The sequence below is a fragment of the Pungitius pungitius genome, chromosome 21 (assembly GCF_949316345.1).
Source record: "Pungitius pungitius chromosome 21, fPunPun2.1, whole genome shotgun sequence".
NCBI lineage: Eukaryota > Metazoa > Chordata > Actinopteri > Perciformes > Gasterosteidae > Pungitius > Pungitius pungitius.
The window spans coordinates 14,254,105-14,274,893 of NC_084920.1; the positions used below are offsets into that span (position 1 = coordinate 14,254,105).

General features: G+C 48.7%; 1 protein-coding gene across 2 annotated transcripts; it reads left to right on the forward strand.

Moving 5' to 3' along the window:
• The first annotated feature begins 511 nt into the window (after positions 1-511).
• Positions 512-19,849, forward strand: wnk4a (WNK lysine deficient protein kinase 4a). Of its 2 annotated transcripts, XM_062559884.1 has the most exons (18): positions 512-928; positions 1,291-1,511; positions 2,149-2,306; positions 4,655-4,743; positions 5,066-5,285; positions 5,995-6,367; positions 6,778-6,908; positions 7,241-7,314; positions 8,582-8,720; positions 9,180-9,296; positions 10,738-10,911; positions 12,037-12,091; positions 12,425-12,541; positions 13,944-14,782; positions 15,074-15,164; positions 18,634-19,243; positions 19,324-19,633; positions 19,734-19,849. In XM_062559884.1, exons 1-18 carry the CDS (start codon positions 630-632, stop codon positions 19,734-19,736), a joined length of 4,020 nt encoding a protein of 1,339 aa, XP_062415868.1. In that variant the 5' UTR covers positions 512-629; the 3' UTR covers positions 19,737-19,849. The 2 variants fall into 2 exon arrangements, with proteins under 2 accessions (XP_062415868.1, XP_062415869.1); XM_062559885.1 differs by lacking the exon at positions 12,425-12,541.
• The last annotated feature ends 940 nt before the right edge of the window (positions 19,850-20,789 follow it).

Here is a 20,789-nt window from a genome sequence, read left to right on the forward strand (position 1 = left end):
AGAGAAGGAGAGAGAGAGTAGTGGTCATTGATTGTAAGCATAAACATATGCCGAGCTTTTCTTATTTTTTTTTTCGCAGAAATTTGCCTCAATGCAGGATTCATGGCCCTGAAGTCTCCCAGGAGTTTTCCACTAACACTCCACCACAGGCAGAGTTTTCTCCGCCGCTAAACATGGGCCCATTCATCCCGAGAGGAAGCACAGAAATGCGCGATGGTTCAGTTTTAGTTTCAGAAACGCAACCCCCCTCCCCCCCCCCCCTCCGTAATGTGTCGAGAGCCAGAGCTCATTCTTATCGGAAAAATGAATGTGATTATGCAACAGTTATTCATCAAGTTGTTCCCGTGTGTTTAAGGAACCGGTCTCAACACAACTGCATTTGTTTGTGGTTGACAAAACACCCCCCCCCCCCCCCACACCTTCACCAGATGCAGTTTGTCCAGTCTGTCACTGAATCGGAGAGGTTCAAATGTCTTTAAAGGACTTCTTTCTCTTTAAAGCGTGCCTCGAAGTTCGTCATTGACCCTCAAAACAAAAGCTCCAGGTCCATTCGTTTGGAGCCCATGGCTCAGCTCACGTGACCTTCATCGACGTGCTGTTGTATAGACGGGTCTCAGGATGTCAGAATCATGTCAGAAACAAAGTCTTTTGTCATCTCACCAAACCACAAACCAAACAAGCTGCTCCTGAAGGGACTCGGGTTGGTTAAAAAGTCATTTAAATATAGCAAATATATGAAGGACACCTCTCTGCAGACCCTGAAGCTGACCAAAGCGGAGCGGCAGCGGTTCAGCGAGGAGGTGGAGATGCTGAAGGGCCTGCAGCACCCGAACATCGTCCGCTTCCACGACTCCTGGAAGTCGACGGTGAAGGGCCACAAGTGCATCATCCTGGTGACTGAACTCATGACCTCGGGCACGCTCAAGACGTGAGTCCCTCCGTCGGCATTCACCAGCACATTGCTGTTGGCTTTTTTTTTTAACTGCATAAGGAAAAGTTTTTCCAGTCTTTTTATAAGTAGGTGTCCCATATCTCAAGCTGCAGGAACTTCTCGTTCCATAAAAAAAAAAAAGAGGATCTCTGTCTAATGTTTGACAACTTGCTGTTTACTTTTATAGGATGTGCAGAATAAAGAATGGCTCCACATTGTTACGATCATCTGAGCGATAATTCAACTTTACAACTTCCTCTTGGCTGTCATAATAGAAGATGAGTTCTTTCTGTCTCTCTCTCTCTCTCTGTGCATATTTGAACATGAGATGTTTAGTCTTGTCCTTCGTTTGTTTTTAGGTATTTGAAGAGGTTCAAGGAGATGAAGCTGAAGCTGCTCCAGCGCTGGAGTCGTCAGATCCTCAAAGGGCTTCACTTCCTGCACACACGCTCCCCTCCCATCATCCACCGGGACCTCAAGTGTGACAACATCTTCATCACCGGGCCCATCGGCTCCGTCAAGATTGGAGATCTCGGGCTGGCCACTCTCAAGAGTGCCTCTTTCGCTAAAAGTGTCATTGGTGAGTGCACATTTGTTCCCTTCCACGGGTAGCGGAAACACAATCTCGCTTTAGCGAACCGTTTAGGACTGTCCAAAACACCTCAAATCGTCCGTGACATGCCAAATGCCGCTAATGTTTAATAGTAGAGGGATGCAATGAAATTCAGTCTTTGTCCGTGTTCCTTCATGCTCATTATTTTGCATGAGATATTCTTTCTGGGGACTTTTCTTTGCTGTGCTTTTGCAACACACAGTGGATTTGACACGTTCTCTTGAAGTGTATCATGTGAGCTGGTGACAAACTGGAGCAATTCGTCCACTAAAAAGTAAAATGTTTACTTGGTGGAGAAAGCAAAACAAAGCTCAAAGGAGAATATTAGATTTTTTGATCATAAGATGTCATCAAATGAATGCTCATAAGCAACTGTAGAGATATACTTTATCGTTGTGTTGACAGCTTTACGACCAAAATGTGGTTCAGCTAAATATTTCTTTAGTTCTTACAATGAAAAAGAAGTAAAAAGAAGTTTTGTTACTAATACCAGCAGTCAAAGAAGGTTCAAACGTTGCTTTTGTCCCAAGGGCAACCGATGACGGTGCAACGGGTCAAATCCGTTGGTGCAGAAGCATTACTGGTCTAACCTTTGACCCGACAGGAACGCCAGAGTTCATGGCCCCAGAGATGTACGAGGAGAAGTACGACGAAGCGGTGGACGTCTACGCCTTCGGGATGTGCATCCTGGAGATGGCCACCTCCGAGTACCCGTACTCCGAGTGCCAAAACGCCGCCCAGATCTACCGCAAAGTCACCAGCGTGAGTAATTAAGTATTTAATAACTAAACAAAGTGATGAGGAATACAATTTACAAAGTGAAATACGATGTGAACAGTGATGTATTTCCCGAAATAGAGAATTCTCAGACCAAGTCAAAGGTGACTTATCAAAGTGGCTGAAGGAGACGGTTCTTCTCCCAGTTTGGTACTTTGTCTTCATCTTGTAACTAGTACACTTTAATTACAACACAACATATAAGATCACAGTTCTTCTTGGTTTATCACAGTTCATGTGGTGCAGTACTTTGCACCCAGTTGCTCATCTAATACCTGACGGGAGAAAAAACTCCCAAAAAGACCCTCTTTGGGGAGAAAGTTGGGAGAAATCCATAAAAGACGGAAATTAGCTTCCGTCCCCAGGTTTTAACATTGTGACAGGATGTTAACATGTACAGTATTTATATGATTTACATGACTATAAATTATTGATTAAAATGCATTCACTTCATCTAACACGCAAATGTCACATTTACTATCTAACATCAGACAAACTACAATTCTACACTAAACATGACTACATGTAATATACTTCCCACCGCTAGGGGTGCACTTCTTCTTAAATCCCTAACGGAACAGAGGGTCTGTTTTGTTGCTATTTGTTGCTTGTGTGGATGTCGTGAATCTTTGGGGAACTGCAGGGCCACACGTGGAATGAAAGCCTCCCTTTGTCCATTAAAGAACCCATTGTGTCCATTATAAGCTCAGGGTGTAGAAGTTTGACTTAATCTGACCCCTTTATGACCACCGTATCAAAGAGCCTGTTTCACTGGAATATTCCTTTCTCCAAGTAAAAGTGAGCCAACAACACTTTTACAGTTTTCTTATCTGAACTGAAGTACATTTAAGCAAAGCACACATCTATTACAAAATAAAATCTTAATTCTTAGATATTTCTTTCAAAGGGCTTGAATTCCAGCCCGCTTGCCGGGACCTAAACAGATTCAGATGGTATCAGAGTGTTTTTACAGAAAACATTTTCTGTACAGCAAAAAAAAAAAAAGACCAGAAGCAGTGTAGCCAAGTTCTAAGAGCGAAGCATTACAACAACTGCCGCTCACTTCGTCGGGCGCCGAGCACATCGATGACGCCATCGTGGGCAGAAACAGGCGACGGTGGAAACTGAATGTTTTGGAAAGTCGGGTCCCACTCGCACAAAGACGGCTGTTTCATCGCGTACGGCTTCTGGGCATGTGATCAAAGCGACGACGGGAGACGGGTGGCGGCGGGGTCTCGTCCCCCCCCCCCCCCCCCCCCCCACGAGCCAGACGACTTGAGAAGGTCACACGTGCACGTGCAGCACAGGCGGCCAAATACGTGTAAGTTCATAATGCTCAAGAATAAATGCCTCCTAATATACACAACGTTGAAGATGCCTCAGGTTTTTACATGTAACTTATCATGCATCCATTTTTCTGAGAAGGCCCCGATATTTGATTGTCAGATCTCCTGTTTTGTCCAACTCCAAAGATTATTATACAGAGCAAAAGGGGGGGTCATGTATTAAATTTGGATTGTCCTGATTTATCTTGAAGGTGTCTTTGCAGAAACGAAGATCCTCGGCATCACAGCTTCCGTGCTCTGCCATTTGTGAGTTTGGATTAGACGGTTTATCAGAAGTATGCGATACAGCGCAGTGAGGGGGGGGCCCGAGGCTGATAGCGCCGCGTCCCTCAGAGAGTCGGCTGCCATGTACGTGCCTTTTATGCAATAAAGGTTTAGTGTAAGAATGCATTCCTTGAAGAGGGTTCCCACTTTAAAAAGAGAGCAAAAAAAAAAATGATCTGAAGCAAACGATTTGTGGCCGTGACAATAAAGACAGCAGCTTCCTCTCGGTGTGATAACACATTTTATCACTCTAGTGTGTTTCGGGTGTTTTGACGTGGGCTCGTTGTTTTCGGGTATCTGACCTCGGCTCTTCGCTCTCTTATCCGTGTTTTTGCAGGGATGGCAGCTCTGCTGTAATCCGTGTACATCTTCATAATCTCTTTCAGGAATAACTCCCTTGTTTAGTGTCATACCAACGAGCAGCACTCCCCCCCCCGAATGCTTCCGGTTCTCGAGATAAACTCTGCACCCGAGCTCCAGCTGTGGTGGTGGTGGTGGTGGTGTTTTTCCATTTCACGAGCTCCTGGCTCAGTTCCCCTTCTGGTGTTGACAGCCGAATGCCCGCGCTGGCTGGAGGCCGATGCCACAGAGCGGAGGGTTAAAAACGAGGTGAAGGTGGTGCTCTGGACAGGAGAGGCAGCGGGATGAGGGTGTAGAAGGTTTGCAGCGCCTCTCCTCTGGTTCTCGTTGATTCAGTCCCACTCTCCTGATTTGTTTTCACAGGGAATGAAACCCGACAGCTTCTACAAAGTCAAAGTGCCGGAGCTCAAGGAGATCATTGAGGGCTGCATTCGCATGAACAACGACGAAAGGTAGAAATAACAAACATTCGCATTAACATTTCTTACATCAGGACAAGAATATAAAATTAATTAGTGAATTTACATTTACAATACAATACATTCAGATTCATTGGAAGTCAATCGTGTAGTTATAGTATTATTTTAAGTTACTGTAAGAGCTCATAAGTATTGTGAAGTAGCGTCATTAGCTTTGAAAATGTCAGGGTGATATATTCTCCTAAACCGCTTTGTGTTATGATTCTGGATATGAATGTCCATAAGCACTTATCTAGTGCATCATGGACACGGGTGACCCCCAAGCTGTGTCTCCATGACCTCCCCTTTGCTGCAGGTTCACCATTCAGGACCTCATGGATCACCCCTTCTTCCAGGAGGACAACGGCGTGCACGTGGAGCTGGCGGAGGAGGACGACCTGGTGAAGTCGGGCCTGAAGCTGTGGCTGCGTATGGACGACACAAAGAAGCTCCACGGAAAGTACAAGGAAAACAACGCCATCGAGTTCCTGTTTGAGCTCTACACGGACGTGCCCGAGGAGGTGTGCCAGGAGATGGTAGGCGGCTTGCACGGCTTCGCTCAGCCATTAGAGAGGAAACAAGCCTTAAGCTAACGACACATAACCAAGTGTGACATTGTTGGTAAATGTCCTTTGACATTTCACCCCCCCCCCCCCCCCCCCCCCCCCTCCCGATCGGCGGATGCGGGCCTCCTCAAGCGCCTCCTCAAGAGGCCGCCCCGGCACATTGTGTCAAGGGCACGGCTCCGCGTTGAATCATCGTAACGTGAGAGCGCGCCTCAGGAAGCAGCCGAGGTCACGTCTTTAATAATATAACCGCTGTCTTGCCTGTTACGAAGAGGGCCCTCATATCACCCTCCGTAGAGGTCACCTTTAATGAAAACACGAGCCACAATTCCTTACCTGTTTACATCTTTGTGGTAGTTTTCATCAAAATGTAATTTGGTATCAGGGAGAGGGGGGGGGGGGGGGGGGGGGGGGGGGGGGGGGGGGTGGGGGGGGGGGGGCGGGGGGGCGGCATCTGGTTCGGGGCCGATCTGCTGTAATCCAGAGACCCGCGTTGCCGGACCGGGTGGCACCGCGCCGGACAAAAGAGTGTCTGTGTGTGCTTTGGTTTTTCCCCAAAACGTGACAGCGGGTCAACCCCAGTGACCCTGACTCACACATGCGCACGTTACACAAACATACAGGCACATATGTCCCATGTTGTGCCCCGAGCATTCCTTCCACCCTTGTGTTTACGCAGGTCGTGCTCGGCTTCGTGTGCGAGGCCGACTTCAAGCTGGTGGCCAAGGCCATACGGGACCGGGTGGCGGCCATCAAGCGGAAGCGCGAGAAGCTGCGGCGGCAGGCGGAGGAGCGCAAAAAGAAGCAGGAGCGGGAGGCCACGGAGGAGGGGGAGGAGGGGGAGGAGGAGGCGGAGACTAACCGGCCTCCGCCTAAGGCCGCCGGAGGGTCCCCCGCCCGGGCCCAGACGTCTCCGGCCCCCGCCGTCCCGTCCCCCGTCACCACCAGCTCCGTGGACTCCGGAGTGAGCTCCAACTACCCGGCGGAGCCGGAGGAGCCGGAAGCGGACCAGCACTTCCACATCCGCCACGGCAGCCTGTCTCCGGCCAACTGTGAGCCGCCCCGCAGCCCCTCCCCGTAACCAGGGAATACGTTTTCACGTCAGATACTTTTAGAGAGTCGTTTTGATGCACACATCAGGAATTATGAGCTCTTCAGAACATTTAGAGATCAGAACAGAGAGCTGCGGCGTAATCAGGGAACTGAATCATTGCGTCATTGTAGGTTGATGTCAGGCCTTCTTGTAGTTCTGAATTGTTCTCAGTACATAAACATTGTTGTTGGTGGTCCTCGTGGATCCGATTGATCTCCAGATAAATGTCCCTGTGGGTCTCCGGCGTTAATGCACAGTGGGGGGTATGGCTCAGTCTGGGGTCATTAGATGTGTTGTTTCAGGTCATGTGTGTGTCGGTTAGTCGGGTCACAGGCTAATGGCTCGTGTCCTTTTTTGTTGTTGAAACAGCTGACTGCGAGACGGACGGCTATCTGAGCTCCTCCGGGCTTCAGGATCTGCTGGAGGCCGGCAGCCCCGACGCGTCCGGGACCCCTTCGACCGTGCCGCCCGCCGCCATCCCGGCCCTCCGCTTCCCCTCGGTGAGTGCCGCCCCCCCCGTCGCAAAGCCCTTAAAAGTCCTTAAAAGTGTGGAGGGAGCTGGGAGGAGAAGGAGGTGGAGGCAAGAAGGGACGGCTTTTGAGACGTTACAGGGCCTCCTTCGGGCCAACGTGTCTCAGTGTAACACGGTGCTGACAGGGAGGTATGTGCACGGCGTGTGGTGCAGGGACAATGTTCACAAACCCTTCAGCTGTCGTGACGGGTTAAAAATCCCCTTGTAATGTGCTTGTTTGAAGTAAATGAAACACTTAGTCGAGTCTCGCTAGTCTTTATTCAACGGCCATCTAAACACTTCCCTTATTTCTATTCACAGAGTATCGCTGTATCCAACAACATCGATCGTGGAAACTCGGGGCTCCGCAGTGGCTTCCACTCTCCTGTGGACAGGTGCGACTCTCTTTTCATCAACATACAAGGAGTTATGGAGTTCAATAATCCCTCATTTAATTAAGTCGGGAGAAATGTCCGATCTTCCCTCTGTAACTCCCCCTCCTCCCCCTCCTCCTCAACATCTGGGAGGCTGCGACAACCAGCTGCAGGCATTCAACATGCTCCTCTGTGTTTTCATTAGAGAGAGGCACCGGGGACCCTTGCAGGTTTTTCTGTGATGTTGCAGAGGCCCCGTTTGCCTCGTTTCTGGGCCGTTAATGGAGAAAACCTCACTGCCACATGCAAAGTCTTCTTTTTTAAAATGAATTCATAAATCGTTTAATCTACATTCTTTGTTGCCCATGGTAACGTCATCAATTTGCTTGTTTGTTTAAGTTATGAGGAGGCAGTGTGGCACCACTGAGGGAGGCAGGAGCAGCTGCTGTGTGCTAAAAGGGAAAAGTGCATTATGCTGCAGATGCACCACTGTGTTACCTCACTCTGTGACAGTGATTTAAAAATCAGTTAAAATATGTTGTGCATCAATGTTGAATTTGGGTGGGATTTACAAATGATCAAAAGGTCTTTAACAGCTGTCTCGATGATTTTGAATCTGACTCGTTAGTAGTAGACTCAAACAAATGTCAACAGCTTAGACATGCACTGCTTAATTAATTCTTCCTCTGAGAAAAGCCTCGGATTACTGGTCAGAACTGCATTTCCTCATCACTTCATAATATCAACCCAAATCTACTTTAATCTTACTTTGTCCGATTTCCATGTGCTCATGTTTGAAGGTGAAAACAGGCTTTACTTTTGAACTGAAGTTACCCGTGAGCCGGAGCCTTTTAAACAGGGACCGGGGGGACGCTGCCAACCAGTAGGCCTGTAAATGTTTGCAGAGCCCTGGGCGGAGGGGGGGGGGGGGGGGGGGGGGTCTGTGACCGCAGCCATTCACAAAGACCCAGGAGGCGCAATTAGCTGCTGAACCAAAGCTTTCTATAAAACACGCTGAATGTCCTCCAGTTCTCTGAAACCTTAGAAAAAGAAAAAAAAAAGAAAAGGTGTGCATTGTGCAGACGCGTTGCTTCATGAAGACTCAACGGGCCTCAATCTGTGTTTGGACCCACGATGGCACCTCGGACTGTTGTTCGTTATCACATGCGGCATCAAGACGATCTCCTGTAGAATCGGTACTTTTAAGGATCACCACGGCAGGAGGGTTTCAATCCAACCCCCCCCCCCCCCTCCTCTTCTAAACTGTAGCACGCTTGTTTCTCTGCAGCTACGCCTCCGATGTGACCTCGGGCCTGAGCGACGGCAACGAGGGCCCGTCGGAGAAGGGCGAGGAGAAAGCGGCGGCGAGGCGGACGGCCGGGAAGCTGTTCAGGAGGAGGGCGCGCTCGAGGCTACGCATCACAGGGGTACAGTGAGGCCACGCCACGCTGCGTACACAAGAAATAACACGTGTATCAAATAGCTGGTATCAAATGATGGGTGGATTCGCTTTAATGAGCGAGGCTTACGTTGTCAGTTGCTGTGCTGTTACTCCCCCCCCCCCCCCCCCCCCCCCCCCCCCCCCGCGCCCGGCAACCGCAGAACATTTCTCTTCTGATCAGGACACTGTGGTCTTCTAATGGGGGTTTGGCCTGGAGGCAGAGACAAACAGATCATGCATCGGCACACATGTGGTTCAAAGAGTGCACAGTGCACACACACACACACACACACACACACACTGCATATTACAGTAAATGTTTGCACACACACACACACACATGCATACAAAACGCATTGTTCCTACTGTGTTTAACCTTGCTCGGTGTGCTAGAGGGTAAACATACACACCTGGCGTTGTCGCTGACCCCGGTCCTTCTCTGCAGCTCTCGGATAAAGTGGACCGCGTGGTGGAGTGTCAGCTGCAGACGCACAACGACAAGATGGTGACCTTCAAGTTTGACCTGGACGGAGATAACCCTGAAGACATCGCTGCTGTCATGGTGAGCTGTTGCTGGGGCAAAAGGTGTCAATGATACATTAGATAAGATAGAGTTAGATAAGAAGAGTTGTATTTGGTTTCATTCCAGATGTTTACTTTAGCGGTGAGTGCTGATTTGATTTTGTTGTTTTTTAATGACTCTGATCAAATATATCCAAAATGTTTTTTGTTTTTTTTTCGTATCAGGAATCAGGAACATTTATTGCCAAAAATATGAATGACATACAAGGAATTTGACATGGCGGTCTGTGAATAACATCGGATAGTGAGACAATGAACAACAAGACAAATAACATATTAAATAATCTAAAGTGACTTGCATACAAACCCTTAATAAATTAGTGGAATTGGAGACGGTGTGTTTATTTCTTACTTATCAGTCTTTGTGTACACAGACTGAAGCTTTACAGGATACTGATGTGTAAAAAATGAAGTCACTCAGTCAGCTGATAGTTCTGCAGATTCCTCTGTCTCAGCTGAACATACACATGACTCATCCTGCCTCCAGTTATCTGCCCCTTGTTTGTCCAAGCTATCTGTGGGAGATATTACATCTGAACTTCCTGTGAAGCGAGTGACGCAGGTCACCCACCCCCCCCCCCCCCCCTTCTGCCTATCGTGGAGAGGTGGTGCACATGCACTGTGTGATAAGGACCAACGTATTGTTGCCCCTGACTCCTAAAAGCAGTGTGGGCTTTTGTTTACTGAGTCGCCCGTGGTTCTCAGGTTATTTATTATTAGGGTCTTGCGAATGAGCCGCGTTAGGCTACGCCGATAAGGAACCTCGCCACAACCCACAATGCACAGCGACTCTCGAAAAAACCGCATGAACATGCATACCGTGAAAAGCTCCCCGGGGCAATCCGCTGAATTTGGGGTTTTCCAGAGAATAAGAGCGTCAGCTGAGGGGAGGGCGATGGATGGATTTCATACACAGACGTTTTGTAGAATGTGTTCTTCTATATTTTGCTTTTATTTTGCTTACGTAATCAATGACTGTGCTTAATTATAATTTTGAGGTACTTTTCCACGCTACTTAGTGATTCGAATTATCTACGTTTTGTGTAAAGTTGTTACTCTAAACTTTGACTTTGGCTTCTAGAATAAGATGCTGTTGTTATCCAGGAGTCGTTTAATCTGCCCGACTTTGTATGAAGGAGAACAAATTAGCAGGAACTAGAACGAATAAATAAATCCTACAAAATATATTGACATAAAAAGGGGGACATTTATCTTATTAAGAGTTTTTTTTTATCCTGTACTATTACTTGTAAAAGACTACTGTCTCATTGTGTTACTGCCTACTTTTACCAAATTAATTCTAATTCTAATGCATTGTATTCAAAGCGCTTTTCACAGTGCAGAAATCCAAATGTTCACATCGAAACGTGTCCATTACATTAAGTGAAGTTCCCTGAACACTCCTCCTTTGCCTCTTCAAGGTGCACAATGAGTTCATCCTGCCCTCGGAGAAGGAGGGCTTCGTCTGCCGCATGGGCGACATCATCAAGCGGGCCGAGGCTCTCATGGCCCAGGAGCAGCCGGTCCACCCCGGCGGCCACCGGCTCCCGCATCCCGCTTTCCTCCACGGGGTCGGCTCGCTGTCCTCCTCGCAGGTCAGCAGCGGCGTCTTTCCGAGAATCCAAGGCCCCCCGTTAAGTAGTCGCCGGCGATGCGTCACGGCCAGCTGTAGTTTGGCACTTGCTGTGCTTATATTGGAGACAGGCGCCATTCATCCGGCGCAAATAGAAAGTAGCTTCCTGCGCTCGGAATGAAACGAGTTAATCCCTCTGGGGGCCTCTTGGCCTTGAACATCAGTAGAGTGAGTGTCCCTGAAGCCACCTGAGGTAGTTCTTCCCTTGAGAACATCACGTTGCTTAAAAGCCCACATGTCATAAATCTCTGGGATTTGTGTAAACACGCCACTCGCATTTGGTTGCTCCTGCGCTTCCATCCTAATAAACTTTCCAGCGTGTCTGCCCACATGGAACGGATCAAATCGTTAAAGTTTGGATTCATGAGGCCTTTTTTGGATTTCAAAATTCTGTGAAAAAAAAAAAAAATAGAATTCTAGAAAGAAAAAAAAAGAGAGTTCTATGTACCTGCGTCACAGTGAACCGAATATGACCTAAAGCCTAAAGAGGCGACACACACAACAACTTCTCCTTGTGCTCTTCACTCAAATCGATCCAAGATGTTGGTTCACAGCAGAGAGATGAATAATGTGCGGTTGAATGCATGGCAAGAAAGATGCCTCCCTTTGGCTACATCGTTATCCCCAACCTCTCAGATTTAATGTAATAATAGTTATATTAAATGGTTAATAATATAGGAATTATAGTGAGAACAGTTCCTAATGAATTAACTCTAAAATTCTGCCTCTTATTATTAACTTTATTTTTATGACAACCGGAGGTCAGGCCTCATCGTCTGAGGCATCCAGTGGCTTCTGGGCTTCAATGGATTTATTGGTCAATAACAAACAGGGGAAGACAGTTTCACGACTTATGTCGGTAATGTCGCGGCGACTACGCCCGCTTCTCATACGCCACAACTCATGATTGAAACACAAGCCGCCGGGCTCGGCTCCACCAGAGGTTCCGAAGCCTAAAGCAACGGAGCACGATGGACGTAGCTCCCCCCCCCCCCCCCCCCCCCCCCCCCCCCCCCCCACCTGTTAGTGCTGCAGCTGAATCAATGCGTTGAGATTGAGTTTGATCAACATGTGCTCTCCTTTACAGCCTAATCTGCACAGTCACACTCTGCCTCGAACGCACTCCTCCTCGTCCCTGCCCGGTAAGTCTAATGTCTGCTTTACACTAACTCACCGGCTCACTGACAGTCCACCTGTTGATTAGTGTGCAGATAAACGAATAAAACAACAACAAAAAACTCCCTCTTTCACAAGGACCCCCCTTGGTGCACGACCAGATAATATTTGACAGGAACGATTTGCATGAATCTTTTTTTCATTCTTTAACCTGCCTACTCCCAGCATTTCAGATGCACTTTTGATTGCATTTGACTGTTACATCATTTTTTTTTTTTTTTTTGCTTGACTGTGCATGATAACCGATGGCATGCTAACCCCCTCATGCATGATGTGTGTGTGTGTGTGTCTCGTCGTAGACTTCGGTTTGGCTAACCCGAAGGTAGAGGCATGCGGCTCTCCCCTGTGCCACAACGGAGACGTCGCTTCGTCCGGGCGACCTCGAACCCGCTCGCGGTCTTTCCACAACGGCCCAGGTAAACAAGCCCTCCATCTTCGTGGTGCCGAATAAGTCGGCTGGAAGCTCGGCCTGCCTCATAAACCCTCCTCCCCTCTCCCCTTCTCGCGGCCCGTCCTCGCCATTGTTCAGACGCGGCGCCATTCCGGCCTTTGCTGCGGCGCCTCTTAGGGTGAAATGACCTGACGCCGAGGCCGCTTTCTGGCTTTCAGGGAGAGCTGGGGCATGCTGTCGCTGTGCAGCATTAGCAGCAAGTCTTCAACATCTGCTCGCCAGCACACACTGAATTTCCAAGAAAGCCTCCTCCGACTGTCAAAGTCTCTTTCCCCACAGGGGAGTTGTGTGTGTGCGTGCGTGTGTGAGGGGGTGGGGGGGGGGGGGCGTCAATTAAAGAACACACATCCTCCATACGTGCCCTGTATCCTAACGCTGTCATCCCTCCCATGTCCCCTCGCCACTGGACACCCGTGTGCGTGGTTGCTTTCGCAATGCCTGTTGGCCACCTGCCCCCCTTGTGCAGTGTTGCCTAATACACACACACACACACACACACGTCTCCGTCAGCATGGAAAAAGTACGGGCTGGTTTGCATCATCGTGAGCCGGGAGGAGTGGTTTAAAACTGTGGAGCCATTGTTGGTTAATGTTGAACCAATGGATCGGGCTCGGTTATTGGATATTTCACAAGGGGTGATGTAGGAACCTGGACCGCTTTAATCCGGACCCCGTAAGAGTTGTGTACAAATGACATGTGGGTTCCATTTTCCCCAAAATGTTGTACGCTTTAGCCTCGCTCCATTGGTGCCGAGTTCCCCCCCCCTTTAAAGCCCCCGCGTGCAACTGCTTCGACTTACGACGCCAATTACAGTCGGGTACCGCATCTAACAAAACGCCTTTGTTCGCCATGGAAACCACACCATTTGAAAGTAGTGGGAAGATTGATCCTCCACATGGTGTATGTCCCGGCACACGGGGGCTGCTAGAGGAGACAGTCTGAGGAGAGAGGGCGAATGACTGATCCAACTTATTCTCCTGGATCCATTCTGTCCATTATTCCACATAATCCTGCAGTTAGTCGGCATCGTGCAGGTTAGTTGAGGCATGTTAAAATGCACGTTAAGATGCGTTGACAGTTGGCTCACTTTTCTTGTTTTAGACTCACAGCACCGAAGGCTACAAGCCGTCCTGAGTCATCTCAAAGGGCGGAAAAGAGAAAATAAGCATCACAATTACTTTGAGCTGACGAGGAATTGTTACAAGGGCACTTTTGCATGCGTAGACGCTCATAAACATTATCTAACCGTTTAACATAATTAACCAGTGAACAACAACGCTTTTCTAGTTCTACGGGTTTGTTTTCTTGCACAGTTTTTAGCACATTAGCGTGAAAATAAAGCTGTGTTTGCCTGTTTTTTCTTCCAGGGTCGCCCCTGCATTATCACCCCCCCCACCACCCCCTCCTGCCACACCACCAGCACTACCACTTGCCCTTCATGGGCCACAGCAACTTCCCGTTCCAGTACCCCGGCTCCCCCACGCCAGGCGTCCATCCGCTCCTCACGCGCGTGGCCAGTAACCCCACCTTCTCCTCCCTCCCCCCCCCGGCCCTTGGCCCCGCGGGTCCCCTCGGCGAGACCCAGAGCTCCGGCGGCGGCGGGGACGGCGTCCCCATGTCCCCGTCCGCCCAGCAGCACCCCGGCATGTGGCCTTCCCACACGCAGCCCCTGTTCTCCTTGGCTAACGTCATCTCCATGGCCATGAGCATGGCCCAGTCTTTCATCCCTCCGGCCAGCATGTCCGCCCAGGGGGCGCCCTCCTACCCGGGCTACCAGCATCACATGGCCCCGCCGTCGGGTTACCCCTCCGTCTATCCGCAACCCTACCAGAACCCGCCGGCCGAGGCCCAGTACGGCCCCACAGCGGGCTTCCCGGCCCAAAGCAACGCCCACCGCGGCCCCGAGGGTTTGCCGGCGACGGACGGAGGCGTTTTCGCCCCGAGCCACAATCCTCCCGGGTGGCCGCACGCCGTCTCCCCGCCGCCCGCGGCTCCCAGTCCCCCGCCGGCTCCCCGGGAGCCTTTTCGGCAGGTTGGGCTCGTCAGTCCCCCGAAGAGTCCCCCGAGCGGGACCCAGGGGGACAGCCTCCGCGGGTACGTCGCCTCGTACCTGGCGCGGGTTCCGGTCCAGGCCGAACCCCGATCCGAAGTGTCCTGTTCAAACTCCGATCTTTCGACGTCTCCCTCTGAAAGCCCTGGAGGCACCGTGAGTCACCTTCACCTTCTTCCTCTGTTTCTCTTATTTATAAAACAGTGTTGTGTGCACGATGTCATCGCTATTTTAAAAGTAAACATCTTTGGATTTCAGTGAAACCTGGAGGCTTTCACTTTTTTTTTACTCTTTTTAGACATTTTATTATTTAATCTATGCGAGCACTAGTCCAAAGACTTCTGTGACTGGTGGCGCATGGTGACCGATGACCTCAAATATGTGCCCCCCCCCCCCCCCCCCCTGGGGTCACGTCTCATGCTAACAACGTGCATTCTCCCTGTCCAGGTGTCATCCTTCAGCGCTCCGGGGCACCCGGCGATCCCCGAGATGAAAGCCAGCACGTCAACCCCCGCCGAAGCCTCCTCCACCGAGCCCGGTGAGGAATGAGACCTGAAGGAGACGAGGCCCGCGGGGGCCGCAGGGAGAAATGCAAAATAACAGGCGTTGATAAAGTTGACGTTTTCACACACACACGTCGTTTTCTCCCCTCTTCTCACTTGTGGCATTTTTACGATGGTCTAAAATACGGTCTGAAAGCTTTGGTTTAGCCTTGGAGTTGGGTTTTTTTTCCTCGTGGCGGTGCCTCTGGAGCCGTTGCGTAATGGCAAGTCTGCGCGTAATGTTCCATTCAGAAAGGACACAAACGTAGGTGGGATGGCGGCCCGTCCCACCGCCGATGGCCAATCAGCGAGCAGAAGGAGCTCGTTATAGACCCCCTCCCTCCCCTCCCCCACCCCCCATAACCCCACGCCCGTCGGTGTTTATACCTTCTACTCAAAGCCCACTCTCAACAGTCTCTCTCTGTGGGGCTGTGGGAGCTGACCCGAAAGTGCACGCTCTGTGTGAGAAGGACACACAGTGGGTGAACCGAGCCACTGCACCATTTCATATAATAACAGTATTTTTATATTTTATATATTTTATTAAGTGTTTTTCGGAATACCCAAAGGCGCTTGAAGTTTGTGACTCCTTCACCGTTACCTTATTGTCTGCCAGGGATGAATCAATCACACGTATGGCCCTTCTTATACAAATAGAATATAAAATATATACAAAATTGCTTCACACGCCACAATACCACAAACAATATATTAAACAATATAAGTACATAAAAGATTTGATAATAACTAGGGCCGGGACTTTAGCGTGTTAATTACGATTAATTAATTACAATGTGAATTAAGATTGATTAATTACAAAAAAAATAACACATTAAACATTTTTTACGCATTTTTACACTTATTTTTTGCACCGCGGAACGTTTCTCACTGGATGAGTTTCGGAGGACCGATTATACTGGAGCACCAACTAGCGTTCATGACTTCAGACAACAACAAACCACAGTGAACATGAACGAAGAAGCTGACGAGACCGTGTCGGGTGGCCCCGTGAATGGGAAATCTTATTATAATAAACACACGGATGGAAGCGTCGATAAGAGCGTGGTTGTGTGCAAGCTGTGCAACAAGGAATTCACATCGAGCCTCAAGTATCACCTCAACGCAAAACAATTAGCAGCTAGCGTGGACGTTAGCCTGACTCCGAGTACAAGGACCCACACTCAACCCACACTGCACCAGATGACTGGTTTAAGGACCAGGGTAACTAAGACCACGTCTGAAAAAAGTATTGGTCTACTTAAAAAAACATTTGTTTACAGAAGGTCTACTTACCTATAGGCTACCTGCATTTCTGAAAGTACTATATTTGTCTGCTGGAATTGGTTGAACAAAAATAAAAATCCATGTGAAAAAAATTCCATGTGAAAAATATTTATGCAATTAAAATGCGATTAATTTTGATTAATTAATTACAAAGCCTCTAATTAATTAGATTAATATTTTTAATCGAGTCCCGGCCCTAATAATATATATATTACATTATATATATTGACCATACATATATTTTTTTATAATATTTTTTTACCTTTTATTAAAAAAAAATCTTTTCTTTTTGACCCTACATATTTTGACTTTTTTCACAATATTTTTTTCCCATGACATGACTGGAATGATCTTAGATGGAGCAACCTACACGTCCCTGTCACTAATGCCAAATGCCCCAAATTTCTGTACTTTAAACCTTATCTGGGTTCAACCCTCAAGGGACATGGTGGCTCTTCCTAAATCCTTTTTTAGTTTTGGGTAACTGACATTTATAAAAAATCATAATGGGATATTGCCCCAGAGGCGGATTGGTGCATCTTGGAGGATCAACCATGCTATTCATCCTTCCTGCATTGGTAAAGGCACAAGTGAGTTGAATTTGAATGCAACAGAGAATTGGAGGGTGGATGCACTAAAAAGGGTAAACAAATCTACACCCTGTGCCAGACTGTCAGTTTAAGGTTGTCCACAGGATGCCCTGAAGTAGACAAACATGTGATTGTCTTGAAAAATGCCCTCAGAGGCTGTAATAAGTTTCATGTCAGTGCGACCACTGAATGAGACACATCTGCTCATCTTTACTGACTCATCCGGCCTTCTCTCCCGTCAAAAAGGTGGAACCTTATAGGCTACGTAGCATGGCTAATAAGTGCTAAAAGGCTAAAGCAATTATCAAATTCAATTCAGTAGCAAAAGATTCTTCATCATTCTTGACAATGCCATCATAATTCAAGTGAACGCGCCTTGTGTTTCTGCATAACCCCTAGGGTTCACTTTTCCGAAACAACCGTGGGGACAATGCCCCCACTACTACCTCCGCGGCAGTGTGCTCAAGACTTGGCACGAGCGGGATTTGAACCCACTGGCGGTGCGCACAGAGGCTTCTGGGCTCTAGCTTGCACCCCTACACTACCAGTCCTGGTCACGTTTTGGCAACCTTGATTCTCCTATTTAACCTTGAGCATGTGAGCTAAACCTCAAAACTCTTTTCAAATGCTATTTCCACATCTGGGCTTGAACCCACAACCTTCAAGTGCAGTGCAGGGGCTTATGTCAGCAGCTCTTCCACTGTGCTACTTCACCACACACTAACCAACCCCTTGTTTGTTGTATTTAACCTTGAGATTGCTACTCAAACCTGAAGTAAAGCCAAAGGCGCAAACCCAAGACTGGGCTTGAACCCACAACCTATAGAGTAAGGACAGTAGCTCCTCAGCTCTTGTGCTGCACTACTTCACCATGCACCAATTTAAATGTTGTTTCCCGTATTTAACCTTGAGACTGCTACTCAAACCTCAAAACTCTTTCAAAGCAGAAGTGATGTCTGCATGGAGGGGCATGAACCCACAACCTCAGACAGCAGGTTGGAGCCTGCAGCCCTTCAGTTGTTCCCTTGTGCTATTCAAACACATGTCTCATTGTGTCCGTTTCTCATATTAGACCGTGGGATTGTTTCCTGAATCTCAAAACTGTCAAAAAGTTTAGAGTTTGAAGCCCTGACTGCAACCAAACCCTCCTTCTGAGAGAGCAGGTTTGAACTGAGGATCCTCCACACTTCAGCCTTCCTGCTATCTCCCTGCACTGTTCCACCACACCACACACCTGTTGATGCTCTCACTGTTCACAAGTCAAATATTTATGCAATTAAAATGCAATTAATTTCGATTAATTAATTACAAAGCCGAACAAAACAAAACATTGATGATTAGTTTGCATGTCAGAGTAGAAGGAGCTCAGTAAGGAACCAATTTGTGTTTTCATTTGAACAAATGAAATGAGATACTTCATCAGGTAATAATTTTTTTCATATTTATTTAGTTACAGTGTATTCTTTATCACCACATTTCATTTAAATGGATACTGGCCTAAGGACCTTCTTGGAATATGTTCATTGCAAATGTCATATTTCAAGAGCTTGAGTTGACCTCTTGTGATTCTTCCCTCTCATCGATATCACAGAGGTCCGCTGTGCACCCGTCACTGTGGGCCGATTCCAGGTGACGCCCAGCAAGCACGTCCCTGCAGCCGGCGGCGTCCCTGCTGCGGCGCGGCCCGCGGACAGCGGCAGCGCCTCCTCAGAGAGCAGCACGGAGGAGCAGGGGGAGTCTGAGACGAGTCTGGGCACCTCCCTCACCATGTCCCCCCCTCCCCAGCGTCCCCACGCCCCTGGGCTCCTCCAGGGGGTGGACGGGCAGCTGGGATGGAGCCAGGAGAAGCAGCAGGACAGAGGAGGAGAAGAAGAAGAGGAGGAGGAGGAGGAGGCAGTGGTGGATGATGACGACGATGAGGAAGAGGTTGTTTTGGAACAACAGAGGGCGAGGAAGCGGTGTTCTAGGAGAGCGCACAGCCTGAGCCTGATGGGGACGTCGGCGGACAGCGGCCTCTCCATGACGGCGGCGGAGGCGGAGGGGAGGCTGTGGGACGGGGGGGCCGGCAGCCCGCAGTACGGCAACGCCCTTCACCACCTGTGGCTGATGACCTACAACCGCGGCGCTCCCTACGTCAGCACCGACGACTCCGACAGCGACGACTCCGACATGCTGGAGGAGCTGCAGGAGCTCCGAGAGAAGTAAGTGACCTCGACACCAATATTAAATGCCGTGTACGATCTTTTTGTGAAACTTCTCGCCCCCCCCCCCCCTTCATCAGGCACCTGAGGGAGGTGCAGGCCCTGCAGGCCGCCCAGAAGAGGGAGATCGAGCAGCTGTACGAGAAGACGGGCAAGGTGCCCCCGCTGGGCATCGTGTCCCCCGCCGCCGTGCTCTCCGGCCGGCAGCGCCGCCTGTCCAAGGGGGGGGGCGGCGGCTTCCCCTCGCCGCGCAGGAACAGCCTGCAGCGCGTGGACATGTTGCCGATCCAAGGTATCATTAGGAGAAACTCCATCGGAGGCAGCAGCGGCGGCGGCTCCCAGGACAAGCCGTGCAAAGGCGTCACCTTTGTCACTGACATCAGTAGAATGGTGAGAGACCAAAGGAATGCCACTAATATTCTACCTTTTTTTTTTTTTTTTAAAGCTCTGTTTTAACTTCATATGATTGTTTTCTTATGGCTTTTACTAGTAAGAAACCGTGCCGCTGAGCACGCTGTGTCCCTGGACTACCTCATCCCAAGTGTGGCCACAGGGGTCCCAACCCGTCCTGCAGGTGGATCGCTTTAAACACTCTTCACCGGCAAACCCCCCCCCCCCCCCCCCCCGCTTCCCTCTGCCAGTGGTCATTTACCTCAACGTGTGAATATGTCGCCTGTCTTCAATAGAGCTGGAATGTACACGGGAACCGCAACATCCGGCTTTCTCAACCCCTGCGTCTGATCCGGGGGGGTTTGTTGCAGCTGAAGAACAAAAACAAATTCCAAATATGGCTCATTTTAAAAAAATTTTAAAAAAAAAGGTTTTTAATACTCTTCTGTAAATAAGACCCAACCGTTTGGACTGAATCTTCCTGTCCAGGTTGTTTTTAATGTTTTATCGGAGCAGGCGAGGCTCTCTGAGGCCCGGCTGCCGACGTACACACAGCAACATCTCGGATAATCTTGCATTTTAATTGCTTGGGTTTGTTTGTTTGTTTGTGTCTCGGCATGCATTATTCCGTTTGATTTCTTCAGATGTGTACCATGAAAGAATTTTGCTGTTGCTTCGGCAGAAATAAGCTGTTTCAGACGATCAAACGGGAAGAGGTTGGTTTAAATGCGCGTTGGCTGAGAAAACATCGATTTTCAAATACTAATGCTGGTTTTGATTTGAATGATCTCTTTGCCGTTAAGAATACACGTGCATGTAGTAGCTTCGTAGATCACGTTCATAAGTCACAAGTGAACTAAACACGTTGGTGACCTCAAACTCTTCCTCCAGCAAAAATCACATGTTGCGTTTTCTATAGATCAAGCACCTTGTGCACTTTAGCAACTACTTTTGCTCTCAATCTTTTTTTTTTTTTTTAAATGTGTTTGTTGATACAACTGTTCACTTGAGAAAAAGACTTGTTTCATGGAGTTTGTTTCCACAAGGAAGGTAGAGAATATTCTCCAGTTTATGATCGCAGTAAAGACGATCTACCTTCCAACAGTTTAATAATTAGTACAAGCTGTGAATGTGTAGCTGTTGCCTTATAAAAATC